The sequence below is a fragment of the Schistosoma haematobium genome, chromosome 3 (assembly GCF_000699445.3).
Source record: "Schistosoma haematobium chromosome 3, whole genome shotgun sequence".
NCBI lineage: Eukaryota > Metazoa > Platyhelminthes > Trematoda > Strigeidida > Schistosomatidae > Schistosoma > Schistosoma haematobium.
This window is the reverse complement of record NC_067198.1, coordinates 32356187-32373551: the sequence shown is the minus strand read 5'-3', so window position 1 is coordinate 32373551 and position 17365 is coordinate 32356187. Positions and strand designations below refer to the sequence as shown.

Below are 17365 nucleotides of genomic sequence, written 5' to 3'. Positions count from 1 at the left end.
TGCCCATGCTAATGGAAACTACAAAATACCTTGTCGTATTGTACACTTTAGCCACAAAACTGTAATGAATTCATTGATATGTTCCTTTCCCTAGTAATAGTTTATTTTGCGAACGATCTTTTAACAAATATTATAACATGCTGATTTTCACCGACTTGTGAATCATCTTTACCACCTGTCGTGTACTACTGAACCTAAATGGAAATTATCTACTATCAGTCTAATTTCCAGTTAGAGATATTTGGGGATATTGATCCTATGACTGAACTGAATATTATTTTGAAAGAAATTCAATTTGAATAGCATTTATGAGATGAAAACGAATAACTTGAGGTTTCGCTTTAATCTGTACCATACCTTGTTGAGTATTCTTCGTGGCAGATAACTCGAGATTCACAGTGATTTGAGAAACCCTTATTCCAGACTAATAGATTAGAGACCGTAAAATGTAAACGATATGCTTCGTTGAGAAAAACGCAACAACACTAATAGCCCAAGTAAATAATAACTGACTAATGAATTTCACGTAATATATCTATAGTTAAAGTTAATCTGAGCAATGGTCTAACAGCGATGTTGAGATAGCTAACGTATTAATGGCTAACCACTACTTACCCCGATGTGGCATGCTAACTGAAATAGGACTGCATTGAAAGAATCTAAAGGTTAGCAAACCAAGAACATAGCCTCAGTCCACGAAGTTACTGAGTGTCAGTTAGGATCTTTCTATTAAGGTGTAGACTACCCGAGTGAGGTCAACGTAGTACCCATGGTCAATGGCTCGAGATATCATATGAAATGGTGCAAAATCGTCGCGAGTGGAATAGCTTAATTCATTCCCTAAATTTTAATTCATATATCCTTTCCAATTTCCCGTCTTTCGAATGCATTTGTTCCTGCTTTAGTGTACTATTTTTAATGTTAAGATTCCCACTACTTTCGATACTCATTCACATCCTGTTTCTCGTCTGGTTGATTTTTTGTCGATGTGCTGTGGTGACCGATGGACAGCTATACTGGGTTCTACACTGATTATAACCGATTGACCACTCATGTTATTCGTATATATAGTTTGTAAGACAATTTAGATATATATGTTGAATTCTACAATGAAATCCCAAAATGAATGTGGAATTTTTAGCAGGACAAAATCCTGGTAATTTCATGTCCAATGCAAACCCAATCGGAAAATAAAGATTGGTCCTCTTTCAGCCAATCAGTGCCAGAGTGAAATATGGATATACAAGAAGCTCCTATTTTACTAATGCAATATCTTATTGCCCATTTACTTGGAATATATAATGTTTTGATTTAGGGCTTACTGAGTGAAGTACAATGGCCAAGGAACACAAGTTTCAATAAATTTGTTTCATGGAAGGTGTCTAAATCGACATATTGCTTTAAACTAACCTTTTCGCGTAACATATACAATTGGCGTAGTAATTTAGTAGTACTGTAGGGGCTGGTACTATGTCAAACCCACATAGGTTATTCTAGCCTCTGAACAGATTAGTCTATCCATTCTTCGCAAGCTACATCCTAACCTTGTCACTTATTCGTTTACCAACCTTGATTATATTATATAAGCGTATGTGTGTGCATTTCTTATCGTACTCATCACATGTCTGTAACTTATTTTTGTCTGACTATAAATATCGATTCATGCTTGGCTAAATCGAGTTGGCTTACATACGTTCTCCACCGCGCGTCGTTTCGCTTCGTTGTTTGTTTGATCGTTTGTCAGGATCGGTGATTGTATGAAATATCCGTATTCGAAATCCATTCTCGTATTCCGTTATTCACTGACGCGATCTAAGTCGATGATTATATACGAGAAAAGCCGACATGTATATTTCGATAGCAAGCAGCAAACGATCTACCTGGAGTAAGATCTAAGGCCACTAAAGTACTACACAAACTATCGAGAAGTGATCACCAAGTACAAGACTGAAAAAGATGTTTCTGATTATTTGTGAAATACAGAATGGATGAAACAGGAATGTTGAATGTATTCCACTAGAGAAATGGCATCTTACTCATCATTATATAGGACGAAGTGCACAATTTCCATCATGTTTACAACTTATCTGAAATGTAATAGCAACCTTACGAAATAGTTCACCGGGAAGAGCAATTAGTACATAATTAGTGTCAAAAATGATTTTCAGAGAAAATGGTGTTCTATAAAGTCCTTTTACGCAGACTGCGAAATTAAAACTATAATTTAAGTTCGGCACTTATATTCGATCACAAACAAACCTTTACACATTGATAACAAAACCAAACCTAAAAGCAACGTTTATAGTTCATCCACAGAAACACGAATATCGTCAATTTTCAATATCATTTTGCAAAGTTGAACAGCTAGCATGATTTGAGCGCGCTTGGAACTTAACGTTTCGAGGACGTTTTGATGATACATATCATTAGTACCAATATTCAGACAGTCTACTCCAAGACGAGGATTATGGTCGCACAGTTGCCGTGCTTTTAGTTCAGAAACTGTAACAATTGGTGGCAAACCTGAATTCTCAGCTAAAGCCATTGGAATCGCCTCTAAAGCATCAGCAAACGCTCGCATAGCATATTGCTCAAGACCTTCAACTTTGTCAGCTTCAGCAGCAACTGACAAGGAACACGCAATTTCGCAGGCACCACCTCCGGCAATAACTCGAGAGTCGCGAACCTGTGCACAGAAAAGTAATTGGTCACATAAAGAAATAAGTGACTATAAACCAATTTTAAGCGTGACATAAGGTAAGAACATGAACACTAGGGATGTCACAAAATAACTATTATTTACTTAAGTAATATGGGAATATCACACAACTGATGCTCATTTTTAATAACTACTCTAGTGAACACTTGTAAATCTTGCTATAATGTTTACTTGTCTTGATTAATTGTTTGCTGGTAGTACCTGATTTGAGTCACATGCAACTGAAGTAAAAAGTACATAGTCATAAAAAGTGGGACATATAAATTGTAAATAATAAACTAACTGTAATACAACTTGAGATTCTTGTACTTTTTTCTATTACACAAAACGTTTTTGGCAAAATAAAGGATCAAGAAACCTTACAACATTAGAGTACTCAGGTAATAAAGTTAATTAGTTGATGAGGTTACGAATCTTTATTAAACGATTTAGTTGAGAAATGTGTTGCGTATACTAAGTTAACGCTTATGTCGAAGGGAAATCCTGGCTGACGAAGGGGTAGATTAGAAGGAAGCTAGGGACATCCAAATTAGGACTAGCCACGGGTCCATGAAACTAAAAGATACTAAACTGGGCTGCTTAAAGAGGCACGAAATAAACGGAGTTGATGCAATAAAAGTGCTCAATGACTAAAAAACTATGGGTGATGAGCTTTAAAATTGTTTCGAGAGACTAGGTACATGTATCCTCTAGCTCTTCTTAAATACTGAATCTCAACATCATCTTACTTTCCTTAATCGTCGATTGTATTCTTCCTTCTGAAATCATCATTAATACGTTCGATCTTTTTACAACTATAAACAGTAGTATCTCTTCCATAGGTCAATATTCGTCGACGTATTCTAGATGTGGTTTATTATTTTGGAGCAAACAATTTAATAATTCTAAGGATCAAACACACCGTTACAACTAAGTGAAAAATACATTCTTATAAATTTGCTAGACCAAAGATAATATATACTGCTTACCAAATTGCGAACAACACAAAGAGCATCATGTAAAGAACGTTTTGCTTCGTCCACAATCATTCGAGAACTGCCGCGTATAAAACAGGTCACTGCTTTTGAGTTTTCACACTGCTCAATTACAAGCATACGTTCTTTGGTAGTGCCAAATGAAAGTTCACGTACCACACCCGCCTTCCCAAGTTTTTCCTTGGTTAACTCCTCAAATCTGGGGACAATTCTTCCACCGGTGGCAATGGCAATCAACTCGATTTCAGGACCACCAACCCAGCGAACAGCAGGTAGCTTCTCACGTAAAAGTAAATGATTAGCTTCATCATCGAAACCCCATTGACAAATAACCAAATTAGCACCAGTGTCCTTGACCCTGATAAATATAAATGTGACCAGAAACTTAAATATTACTGGAAATGTTTTTATTCTGTGGAAAGGTTGAATTTACTCAATTAAGTAATATTGCTTTCCAAGACATGACATAAAAGACATAAATATACTCTAAGTTTAATATGGTGCTACCAATGGTTGAGCGTGAATGTACAAATGAAACAGAAATCTCGAGATAAAAGAAACAACTTGGAATTAGTGAATTTTTCTCAGCAAGCACTTTAAAGAATATAAAAACAGAAAAGACGCGAAAATAATCGAATCGACAAGAAATTAGATAATTTGAGGGGTTTCAGTAGTTTTATTTCGCTACCTGGTGATTTGTTGTGCCTGAACTCAAGCTAATGGCCTTACAAATAGATGCTATGTGGAAGTCCACAAATGATAGTTTTTACTAACCGTCAAAAACAGAATTTTGTCCTAACTGAAAACAATATAAGATACTACGGTCGAATTTGTTATACTAGAATAAATGTTACCAATTTTGATTAAAAAAACAAACTTGACACATATGCGAAGAGGCCGATGCCTCTTCTATTGTACGTTTTTTGACAGGTGACTGGAGTTTATCCCAGTAGCACCCTTGGTGCATCTATAGACCTGGTAGGAACAAACACTATAGATAGTCACTTAGATTCTGAATATCTACAATAAACAGAAATATTACAGGACCCTAGGCCAATGTGAGTTGGCTCAAGCTGTTACACATTATATCAACAGTAAAGGAAGTTCAATAGAAAATTAACGACTTTTTAACACTGACAAAATAAACTAAGCATTTATATTTGAAAGCAAGCGATCGTCGTAATTTATGGTAGTCACATTCGTATTTACAAGTACGTGACTAGTCAATCAAGTAAATTTTTTTACTTGGATTCGAACATAATCTGTAAAGGAAAGAGGTACTATTCAGCTGCCCAAGCTGTAGTAGGCGCATCAAAGTTGAAAACTGTATTTTAGTCACATAACCAAGAAGAAACCAATTAAAACGGAACATAAAGGTGTTTATCATCTTCAAGATTTGAATCAACACTAAGTGATTAGGTTTTCATATACAACCGATTTAATGGTAACCCAGCTTTATTGGTCACCAACTTTAATTTTCTTATAAATATAACTCAAAATGACCACCATTTTTTGTATAATTTTGGCCAAAAACTAATGACTACTGGATTGACCATCTATTTCTGATTATCGGTCACTCAATAGGTAACCAATTTCCAAGGTTGGAAAACAATTGTGCCTGGACCTTTGTCAATGTTATATCCTAACTTTAACACGGAAAACGAAGTTACTGAAAAGGTGAACTGCTGTACTTATCATTTGAGTCTTCAGTCTTAGTGGGCTGATGAAGTCATATAAGCCGTAAAAGAAGACTAAATTCCATTTATTCAACTAGAATCGTCAGTTGAAGACGGGACATTGTGACAAACCATGGCAGCCAAACATGTTCCCCCAAATTCTAATCGTTTGAATTCATGTCCTTTTTTAAAATTTATTTCACTGGGTTATACTCTTTTAATAACACCTTCAAACCCTAATCTTTCCGATTACTGCTTATACTCTTATTACCTCTACCACTATGGGATTTGAATTGACAATTACATCTGTATGCTAATGTGGTATGGCAACTCGAACTGATGTACGTACGAAGTTCTACGTTATTGATGATTGACTGAAGTAATAAGAATGTTTATATGTATCAAACCATCGGAACACTTGAAGGACTGTTCAAATAAACCTAAAACTTTAGGTGATCAATTCCGATGTAAAACACTACCTGATGATGGTCAGTTATCTGAGGATGCGAACTGTACATCGGAATGGTTGAGGCATGTTAAGCAAACTCAGTCCCTGCTTATGTTATGCCGTTCTCGGGAGTAAAAGCAGATTAGAAAACAAAAAATGCCCAAATGCCCTGGCACGGCCGAGAGTGGGGAGAGTCCGCTCTCCCTCTCGAAATGCTCTCACACGGCCACGCGTATACAGACTCTGCTAGGGAAGTCCTACTCACTGCCTTCTCGTGGTGGGGGTGTTGTTTACGAAAATGAGAGGACGAAAAGCGAATGTCAGGCGCTTTAACCGGATTCCAAACCAATGGTGCACATGGGCTCCAGTATCCTGAGGGAACAAATGGCGTATGAACCGATTTTCGGTCACCGGCTTCCATGGGACTGCATCTCCTTACGATGCTTCACTGCCTTGTGGATCAGACCTTCAGGTCGAAGGCTCGGGGTGTGGCCCCCTAAGAAAACCACCTGCTTCGGTTTGGGAACCCGGGCAGTATCACAGCCCTCACACATATCGGATGATATTTGTGTGGCGCATATGTATTTGGTGCCTCTTTGTACCATTATCTATGTGTTGAAATAAATAAATAATAGAAAACAAAAACTGGTTTGGTTTAGTATGTTTGACAATAGGGGTTGGTTTCAGCTTATAACAGGTATGTTGGAGGATAATAAGGTACCGACAGACAGCTGTAGTAATACATTAGCAAGTACTGATCCGTCAAAACTTTCTACAATATGTCAACAATACAAGTAGTCTAGGACACAGTTTAAGAATATACTAAACCTAAGGACCTAACTCGACTGAAAAAATTGGAACCGCATGGAGTCTCTAAGTACTTTCAGTAATTCACAAGCACCAGTTGCCACTTTTAAATAACAATTAAGTAAGATGGGGGTAGAAAATACGTTTAAAAACCAATGAGTAGCACTAAAGATGAAAAATTTGAGATGATACAATTAAACCGGAGAGCACTAACCTTTTTACCATTTCCTCGAACTTCTTTTGTTCGTAATCTCGTAACTTATGGTAGTCCTCGGTGGAGCTTACAAACAAATTATGTTTTGTTTTTGGTTTAGGTGGTTCAAAAGGGCACGTAAGAATTGCCAGTCTGGCATTTTCTACTGAACGCGGCATTTGAGGATGAGAAAAATCCTTGTCAACAATTACGCCTTTCACCAACAATGAGTCTTCAAGTCTACCACCAACTTTTCCCTCAACTTTGATGAGTTCAAAATCCACATCACGACGTTGCAAGTCAGCAACTGATAAAACGGCATCGACTGCCATTTCGGCAAACATTCTTTGACAACGGTTGACGCTAAATACTTAGTTTTATTATGAGAGACTTACATTTTTGACCCAAGAGTAGTCATAGCAGTTTTGATGAGAGGTTCTCGATTTTCGATAGAAAATTCGAATTGAACACTGATCTCTTCTAGGGTGGAAAGGCAATGTTTTGCAGCTAATTCGTAGCCATCTGCTATGCGAATCGGATGAAGACCTTTGTCAAGCAATTGTTCAGCTTGTTCTAAAAGTGCACCCGCGAGGACAACAACACCCGTAGTACCATCTCCTATCTCATCATCTTGAGACCTACTAAGTTGAACAAGTAATTTTGCAATTTCATGCTCCACATCCATTTTGTCAAGAATTGTTCGTCCATCGTTAGTAACAGTTACATCTCCATCCGGACTAACAAGAAGTTTGTCTAAACCCTTAGGACCCAAAGATGTTCTTAGAGTCCCTGCTACTGTCTTCGCTGCCATTATGTGCGACTAATTTTGCAATCATTGAATATTAATAATACCTACTTTGTGTGCCTGTATGCCACATAGGCGCTTCTTTTTCTCTTGGTCTCTTAATATGATAAAGGGTCTTCCGTATTCATCGAAAGCTAGCTGTCCTTGTGCTCTACCTGGGAATGTTGCCATGCCGCCAAAGCGAGACTCAGAATTCGAACAGGGAACTAAAGTCTTTGTTCAATACATTGAGACTGAAGTGACGATAGAGTTCAATAATTTTCATTTTTTTTATTCGAATACTGTATCTTCAGTTTTTTGTGATGATGTATGTGCATATATATGTTCATACAATATACTTCGTCAAAATGCATTAGTTGTATTATCTATCGCTTGTCAAGTTTACTGATTTCTGTGGTAACCTGCAAAGCACAAAATACATTGTGCCTTATAACCTTTCCTTTCTTCTTCCATGGTCATGGTGTTAGTCGTATATAACCAAATTCATGTACAAATTATGAGCTTGTTACTGCTCATTTGAGAGTTATGAATACTGTTGAATTAAAATTCTTACGTCCTTCATCTAACAATATGAAATGTGACTTTGTTTGCAGTGATGAATAGATACATTACACCTTATATTTTTGGTGGCGAAATCTTGAAACCATTAACTAGATACGTCTGTTATCTCTAGTGGAGTGTAGGTCACTGTCGGAAATCTTCAATTTATTCTGTCCTGAGCTTTTCTTGATAGTTTCCGCCACGTCCTATTCTGTAGCTTTCGATTTTGCCTTCTGGAATCCAAAGTAGAGCTTGATTTGTGATGCAGCTTGGTGATTTTCACAACGTGTGCTCTATCCATCTCTATCGCCTGTTCCTGACTGCCCCCCTCCGTGTGTTCGGGCACAGAGACGATAATCCGATTGGTGTCACCATCTTGAAACACCGAAATCGGTGGCTTGGACATGTTCTACGAATGTCGTCTCAGAGAATTCCACATCGTGCATTATTTGCCGACTCTGGGACTAGTTGGAAGGAGCGGAGAGGTAGTCAGTATATGACATGGTGTCTTGGTATGGAAGAAATCTGCAAAGGGTTGGCTTCCGTTGGTCCTTCACGAATCCTTGGCGAGGGTCCGAGGGATGGTGCTACACAGTGGCTAGAGACGTTATCAGATATGGCTCAGAATAGAAGCCAGTGGCGATCCTGCTGTAACCTTCTTTTACCTTCTCCATAAAAAAATGGTTGTTTCTTCCTTAACTGAAAGATTTCTTCTGATTGTGCCTTTCTGTTTCCCCCATTATTATTATTATGCTACCTTACCTTATTCTGTTCGTTATTTCTTTTTTAACGCTCCTCATCTTTTTTCCTTCTCCTCCTCAAATTCTCATTGTTTTGTGTGGTGCATATATATTTGGTGCCCTCTAGTACCAATATTTATGTGTTCAAATGAATAGATGGATAAATCCCTCCTCGTTGGAGTTTGGTTTGTTCTGTGTCCCAGTAGGTTGTTGCCGATGTTGTCTGGCTAACGGATTTAGAGTATCTTATTAAGGAAGTTAGAGGGCTGTCCTTAAAAGAGGAGATCTAATTGATACCTATACCGAAAACCGGACTGCTTTCACAGATGAGGGGAGGTTTCAGACAAATAGTTGACAACGGTTTATCCAGAAAGCACTTCACTCCAGAAATCCCGAAACAACAGCAATAAAGGAACTAACTACACAAGCTAATAGAATTTTGAAGGTCTAGGAAACCATATATATATTGTGATATACATGCAGCCCCGAATGAAATTGAGGATCACCGCAACACCCTCATTTAAAGATGGGATATCAAAACACATAGCTCTAACTTTGTTTTATCGAATTTCACCTGTTTAGCATCTGTGCGTTGGGTTTAGTTTGCATTTACGTTTTGGTTTTGATTGACGCTAGAGTACTTACTGAGGAGAAGCGAGAATGTAGTGTGTGAACCATACAAATGGGAGCGAAAAGTTGACCATCTAATTTATTATTTCGCGGACAATTGTTTGATCTAACTATCAACTTTTGTCGGCAGTCGGTACTGCTGTCGAAACAAATTTCCTGATTGACCAACTAAGATGTATCATAACGTTAGTATGGATTATACATAATTATCCTACTCAATGTATTAGGCACTTGTTGTGTTTCTCAATACACCTGCGACTTATACGATTTTTAAATTACAAACTTAATTACGAGCGGCCAAGAACTCCAAAAGAAACTCGACTTAAACTATCCCCCTGATTACACGAGAAAGTAAAACCTGACTGATGTTGATACCACAATACGTACAGAAAAGTGTCATCAACGTGCGAAAATTCCTATAGTTAGCTAAAGTCAGACCTTCTGCTACTAATCCACCAGAAAACGACCATGGCAACTGTAGCTGATCTATATCGCTGTCTATTATGCACCACCAATATCATCATAGAGGTCCTAGCAGTACTGATGTGAAATGTAACATCATTCCAGACAATGTGACAGATGGTAGATGAGGAAAGTTGTTCAGTCAACAAATGGGTAAAGTCGATCAGCACTCGCGGGTAAAGGTATTTTTATCGCAACGTCTGCCTAAGTAACCCCATTCTGTAAAAGAATAATATACTGAAAGCCTTGAGCCACTCAATCACATTGCAGGTGGGTTGTTGAAGGTAGGAGCAGATATTTTGATGGAAAAGTTGACGTGCACTCATCTTACCGATGATTTTAATTGTAATGTCATTCCCGAACGTTTAGTGGAGACCGGATCGCTCAGAAGTACCTTAATGTGTTATCTTAGCAATTAGGTGGGTTTAAAGGGATCGAGATGAAGGTTGAATCAGTTTTACGGTCTCAATCTTGCTGGAATAAGACGTCAGCTAAAATCAGTTCATTTTTTAACGTTTTAGGATTATACTGAGACAAATCATGCTAAGTGCTATCCAGTGGATTACAGTATCACCAGTGTCCCAATTAGCTGCCTGACTGATATAACAAAAGCCATACCAGTACAGTAGTATCTATAGTGTGGAGATACTTGTTCCAAAATGCTATCGAACCTGAACTTGTGTTTTAGAGGTATTGGCAAGTTCGTCGAAATTGATAAGTTTCCTGTTCTGAAGAGAAAATACAATAGGTGCACATGTGTAAATACGGATTGAATAAAAAATAGTTTTCTCAATCTTAGTAGTAGGTTTTCAGAATTGTGGATAAACTACCTAAAAAAGATGCTTTCATAAGATGCTTTCGTAACACAAAGACTTTACCTCTCCAGGAAACCATTAAATAGTATGTACAACCAGGAACAACAGTCTATACAGATAGCTGTAGAGTGCATCATTGTCTTCATAGACACGAATGTATTCACTGTACACAAGAAACATTTTGTAGACCCAACAACCGATGCCATCGATTCAGAGAAGCCGAGGTTAGTAGGGAGAAAAACCCAAACATATATTTGCACAGCATCATTTCCTGGGAGATTATCCGCAGTTTGAGTCAGGCAGAAAGATGGCTCGTAATTTCATCCGATAGTCGATTAGTGTCCTGAACTTTGCAAACCATAGTCGAAACTACTATCCGTCTTCTCACAAGCATTCTAACTATTTCCCTAAAAACTAAGGAAGGTGAAGATCGAATTGAACTACAGGCAGGAACTGGCAATATTCCAGTCTTGTCCATTAAAAAGTCAGCAGTAGCCGGTGTCCTACCGACGGTTTTCAGCAAATTTCACCCTAAAACCACTCCAGACTGCTGTCAGCTAACTTATGTTTACAATTTGACGGCCACCAACAACGATTACCATTTTTTTAAAGTTGACTGGGTTAAAGTATCTAACCGAATTCCTATGGTCAGTGTCAACGCCTCTTAAACGGTCATTATCATCTCTTCTAGCTCAACAAAATAAGAAACGCTGTGAGAAATTTCCAGAATTTTAGTGATGTGGTCTCCGCTCGGTATGCGCAAAGGTAACAACCGTCTAATCTCAGGCGACAGCAGAGAAACACATATCCAGTATCTGAACCTTATATCAAGATAAATCTATTAACACTTCAGTAAATAAGCAGTAATGATAGTGGCTAAAAGTGGAATCCACAGCGCGCATGCCTTCCTACTTGGGTCTCGCCAGCCGGATATACATTCATCCCAGAATTGATGTTGGATGAGGGGCTCAAACACAGCACTGGATCGGACATTAACTCTGAGATGCAGGTACATCCAGCCGACAAGTCCAGAGTAGGACGAAACACGCGTCCTGGACTCTACTGATAGTTACCATCATCTCTGTCTATAATGCCTATAACTTAAGGTCATGTCAAGGCGATCTAAAAAGGATGCGTACGTGCCAATAGGAGACTGGTTAGTTTCAATCCTGAAGTCAATGATAAGTTTGTAGTGGCATTTGACCATAACCACACAATCTTCAAAGTTGAACACAAGACTACTCGGAAAATAGATATTCAATATTTAACGCGGAGAAATACCTAACGATGGAGAAGGCGCGAACAATGAATTGAATGGACTGGAGTTGATCGGATGGCATGGCTCGACCATGCAAGCGTGGTCCATCTGAATGTTACCTTATATCTTCTATTCATATTAAATATATTGTTCCTTCACTAGCCTAACCTTGTTCTACATCATGTATTGGTAATTGATACGATACAGTAAGTTGGTGTAGTCGATGGTGTGACTTCTACGTAAGATCTTATAGATTAGGCAGTTATATCATGACAAATCTACAATTTTAGGATTAGGTCTATTATTAGAGCAGTACTAATATAATAGTAGACCATAATTCTTTCGTGCCTTGAAGTAACCCTCGTGCTATTGATAGAAGAAACCAGAGAAGTAGTGAATAGGTCTTTATTTCGATCTTAGCGCGGTGACAGTGGAGCATAGGATTATCTGTTCAGACAAACAAAGGCTTTCAACATTCAATATAAGATAATAGGGAATATAACGCTTATACAAAATAAGGAAGTGAATGAATACTTGAACAATACTGTTTTGACATATGCTTGGTTGTTTGGGGTCAACTCTTAACCAACCAACCTAAGCTGTTACATTAGCTTCCCCCTAGAATCGACTTCCGTAGGAACGTCGGTTGGATTAACCTAACTATCGAAAACGCCTTAGTTCTATTTCTCATCCCAAGGGAAAATTATCAACTCGCTCACTGTTTGATTTACAACCAGTGACGACTGACGCTGTCAACGATAGTCCATGGATGTCTCTTCATTTACTAGCTTGTCATCTCATTTTGTAGCATGTGATTTCTTTTACAACTACCGCCGATGGTTTGCTGCGTGCTTTCAAGAGAAAGTTTGAGAATGTGGAATAAGAATATCTGAGTAAGTGCCGCGAGCGGGCTACCCAACACCATGTTGGTGAGGTACGATTTTTCCGTGCTCAGACCGGCTATCAGGTGTTTACTCACCTGCCTCTTGAGTCGCCCTCAAGTAAAAAGTAAAGAAGAATCTACTTCAAAGGTAATGGTGAAAATCAAGCAAACCTGAAGAACTGCTCCACTGCCTGCATAAAATAATAAGATACAAAATGGAAATACATAAATGTAATTGATAGTTGTTCGGTTCCATGTAAGTGCTTGGTCTCCAAAACGGATTGGTATTCTGGAAGAGAATAGACATAGTGTAGATATCTTGTGCACGAAAAACCATGAAAACAAAAAAATACTCTTTTGTAATGCATATATGTAAAAGGGTAAACTTACTAGAAGTTGGACTCTTTAACAAAATCGATCAAACGCGTGACCTTGAGCCTGTGACGACCGCGTTTTACAACTAGGTGCGTAACCAAGGGTGCATCAGAATACTCCACGAAAAGGAAAGGAATATACGGTTAAGAAGCAAAAAAAAATTGTGTAGAGTATGCGGATCAAGTACAGTTGTGTCAAATACCCTTTTCTTGTTTGATTTAGGTATGCATGATATATTGAAGCAATATATCGTCAATTCATCCAAGTAACGAATTGGTTTGCACCTCAGAAGTGTGTAAGTCCTATTACTCATTAGTATTATGAGTGATTAATTGGTGTAAGGAAACATTGAAGTGAATGAATACTTGAACAATACTGTTTTGACATATGCTTGGTTGTTTGGGGTCAACTCTTAACCAACCAACCTAAGCTGTTACAATTCTACATTGGTGAGCCCAACTAAAGAAACGCAACCTATTATCGTTATTCTTTACTTCCACTTCAAATTTCTCGATCGATTTTGTATTTATGTTAACCCAGTATACTAATAGTCCTCTGAATAATGCTCACATGCAGCAAACGCTCTACGAGTCTACTTTATAACAACTATAAAATTAATAAGTTAGAAAGCATGCTGTGCGCCAACAAATGTTGTGATTTGAAGATCGTGCCTGAAAAAATGGAGTGTACCTGCTCATGCAGAAATATATTATTATTATAGGTCAAATAATTTATTGTACGCTGACTGTGATTTGATTGATTATTATGTGAGATTTGATTACATATGTCGTGCGAATAGATACGTCGCTGCAAAAGGAAAGATATTGACACTTGTAGGATACACCTAGGAATTTTTATTATTTCGTTAAGAGAACTTGTTTTCTAAAAAATAAATTTTTTTATATCCAAATGAGCAGAAAAATTGTATTTCTGACCATTCGTGACTTAATATAAAACATTTTTCCAGAGTAAATAAATAGCCGAAATTAAATTGACACAAGTTTAAATAGTACAAAGCAATAATTGCAAAACATTTTTAGCACAATCAAAACCATAATAAGTCTGAATATGTCAATGCCAAGTAATGTTTGGTCAAGGAGAATTTGTATGGCCTTTCACTACATTAATTGACACCAAAAATATCAAAATAACTCATAAAAGCTTTTCCCACTACAAAGAGAAGCGAGCAGTCGAAGCGTTTCACATAGTTCTAAATTCTGCTGCCCCGAATAGGATAGAAGGTCGAATGTCCATTGGAACTAGACTGCTTTTCCAAACAACCACATTTAACCTTATTATTCATACACACACATACGGACATGCAACCTCAACCCACTACTTCGTGTTGTAAATGCGTCCACTTTTCATCCCCACATTCTGACACACAAATTAATACATTATACTAGATGGGACAAGTGAACTGTTAACAACTTTGTATTTTCTACATGGACAACAAAAATCTTAATATTCAAGTTCCAATAATAATACAGTGAAGTCACATCCGCCCTGTTTATGATGTCTCTAGGTTTGCCTGTCATATTGCTTGGGAAATGAAATACCCTAATGAAAAACAAATAGAGGTTGATATTTATCAATAAAATGATATAGAAGAAACGGCCTTCACAGACTAAGTAATATATTCGTAAGAAATTATCCTTGGTCAACTTTGATTTCAAGGTGTTGCTAATGGTACATCGAGAAATCGTCTAGAGAGGTAAATTGAAAAGATATTCAAGTAATAAGCCTTCATATTATTGATTATGTTCCCTCGCGTATGTCTCCATGTGAAAACTAATTTGTCACAGGTGAACAACTCAGTGTGTATATTCCCACCCATCAGCACCTGTACAGTCAGTTATGTAGATCATTCGACTAAGCATCTTATTCATCACATTTCGGAGGATCTGTAAGTGTAGTTTAACAAAGGCGACTGTCGGTCAGTGACGTCACTTGCTCTTTAACTTTAGATAGATACAGAACATCCCCGTTCATCCATTGACTTTTGAGTGGCCCGTAATCTGACTCCAATTTCAATGAATATATGAATGTCATGAATATAAATCTACCGTTTGAACTCCATATATTACACCTGGGATAACCTTGTTTGTGCAACGGAGGTAATGGAAAGCCAAATAAGGGCTGGGTTGAATGAATTTACTTCAAGCACTCGTTTATCCAGACAGGCAGTAAGAGTGAGAAGTGGGAAAGTAAATCGAGGTGAAACGTAGAAGGCAAGTATGCAACTCATTTTGATAAAGCGTGACTCAATATCTATAACCAAACAAAATAAGCCAAAGATACTTGATAAACAGACTAAGCGAAATACACACATACCCTCATATAAGAACAGTCAAAGTTGATAAGCAAAAAATTAACAAGCCAATATTTGACTCAAGGAGAATGAATTGATCTTTCCGGAAGCTAGAATAACCCATATGGACTTGACAGTAATAGAATCAACATCGTCTAAATAAGCGGACTACGGATGTCAAGGTATGTGTCCGTAAAACTTTTGTATATTGCAGAAGCTTCGGTCATCAGCAATTTTTTGGCTGCACATAAAGCCTCTGGAATCTTTTCCATATCAGTGGATCAACGTCAAGATATTCAACTCCATAATAGCCGGCTACCAAGGTCAGATATATACACGACTTGTTCTATAGGGATCTTGAAGCCTGTATGCACTATTTGTTTAGAATAGGCTCTCAACTCCATATAAATCAACCCAATTTAAGTACAGGACGTTCGGTTTTCCTGCTCTCACTTCCGTAAACAACACTCTGTAGAAAGGTAGTGAGTAGGACTTCCCTGACAATGACTGTAAAGAATGCTTTATGAGGGCACTTTGAGCCGAGCGAACGTCCCACCTTCTTTCGTGCCAGGATATTCTGGCCTCATTTGTGGTGAAGATGCCACAGGTATTTGGAGTTTGACAACGCTTTAGCCAGTAACACCTAATATGAATCGCATCCACCAAGTGAAATCAAGAGACAGGAGCGAGGAGGTTCAAAGATATATTTGATAGGCTATCAATATATCAAGGATCGACTGATCTAATCTGGCAAGCGATTGCAGGGGATGTCGAGCACGACGTTCCCACTCGTGACGTGGTGTGGATGCATGACCGAGCGCCTTCAGCTAGGCGAGTCGATTAAAACTAATGTGGTCAGCATCCAATGTCGAAGACTTAGAGAGCTATTTATTTTTGGGATTTATTTACTGCTTCAGTGGGTTCTTTCTTATTCTTTTAACACTTGATTTCTACGTCTGCAAAAATGGTTCTATTTTCACCTAGTTCCCTTACCATTATTGAGGCATGTTTGTTTCATATGAATGATACTCATAATTGCTCTATTTACTCTTCTGATCATACTGAAGATGACACAGGTATTCAGTGTTTGATAGCGCTTTTACCAGTAACACCTTCTAATAAAACTCGTAAACATCAAGATAAATCAAAAGACAGAATCGAGGAGATCAGAAGTTGTATTTGAAGATTGTCAATATATCAGAATTCTCTGATCTAATCTGGCTAGCGATTGCGGTAGATGTTGAGCACGGCGTTACCACACGTGATCTGGTGCGGATGCCTGACCGAGCGCCTTCAGCTAGGTGAGTCCACTAAAACATATGGTCAGCATCCAATGTCGAAAACTTACAGGGCTATTTATCTTGGGGATTTATTTACCGCTACAGATCACTCCCCCCCTAGTGGGGTAGTGATGACCCTAGGACGTGGCCAGCCAGAAGTTTAAATCCAACGAGTTTGTCGTTGGTAAACACTCTTCTGATAGCTTGCTAGGTTTAGCAGCATCTGGTCGTCTTTCCTTACTATATGAGACCGAGGTGCAACATAGTAAAAAAAGAAAAAATTACAATGAAAATTTCGACTCCTCGTAAACTGTATCGTTCTTTTCCAGCCGTCCTGGAAAAGAAAAAAGGAAATGTAAGTGCATGTCGAAATACACTCGTATGTGCGTAAAAACACAATGTCGGCTAAAAAAAAGTGGAAAGTAAACTCAAGCACACGTAATAGCGTT

General features: G+C 38.0%; 1 protein-coding gene across 2 annotated transcripts; it reads right to left on the bottom strand.

Moving 5' to 3' along the window:
• Positions 1-627: 627 nt before the first annotated feature.
• CCT5_1 (T-complex protein 1 subunit epsilon) lies at positions 628-7847 on the bottom strand. Of its 2 annotated transcripts, XM_012939140.3 has the most exons (5): positions 7674-7832; positions 7213-7637; positions 6839-7180; positions 3688-4051; positions 628-2686 (listed from the first exon to the last, which is right to left on the bottom strand). In XM_012939140.3, the coding sequence occupies exons 1-5, from the start codon at positions 7791-7793 to the stop codon at positions 2300-2302; spliced, it is 1638 nt and encodes a 545-aa protein (XP_012794594.3). In that variant the 5' UTR covers positions 7794-7832; the 3' UTR covers positions 628-2299. The 2 variants fall into 2 exon arrangements, with proteins under 2 accessions (XP_012794594.3, XP_051069637.1); XM_051213648.1 differs by having other exon boundaries at positions 628-7180; positions 7674-7847.
• Positions 7848-17365: the final 9518 nt, after the last annotated feature.

Bases quoted from the DNA above. Each gene is read 5' to 3' on its own strand.
- CCT5_1 (XM_012939140.3), bottom strand. From the start codon at position 7,793: ATGGCAACATTCCCAGGTAGAGCACAAGGACAGCTAGCTTTCGATGAA. The intron at 7,638-7,673 runs GTAGGTATTATT...TTGCAAAATTAG, and splicing joins GTGGCATACAGGCACACAAA to TCGCACATAATGGCAGCGAA. The intron at 7,181-7,212 runs GTAAGTCTCTCA...CTAAGTATTTAG, and splicing joins ACTACTCTTGGGTCAAAAAT to CGTCAACCGTTGTCAAAGAA.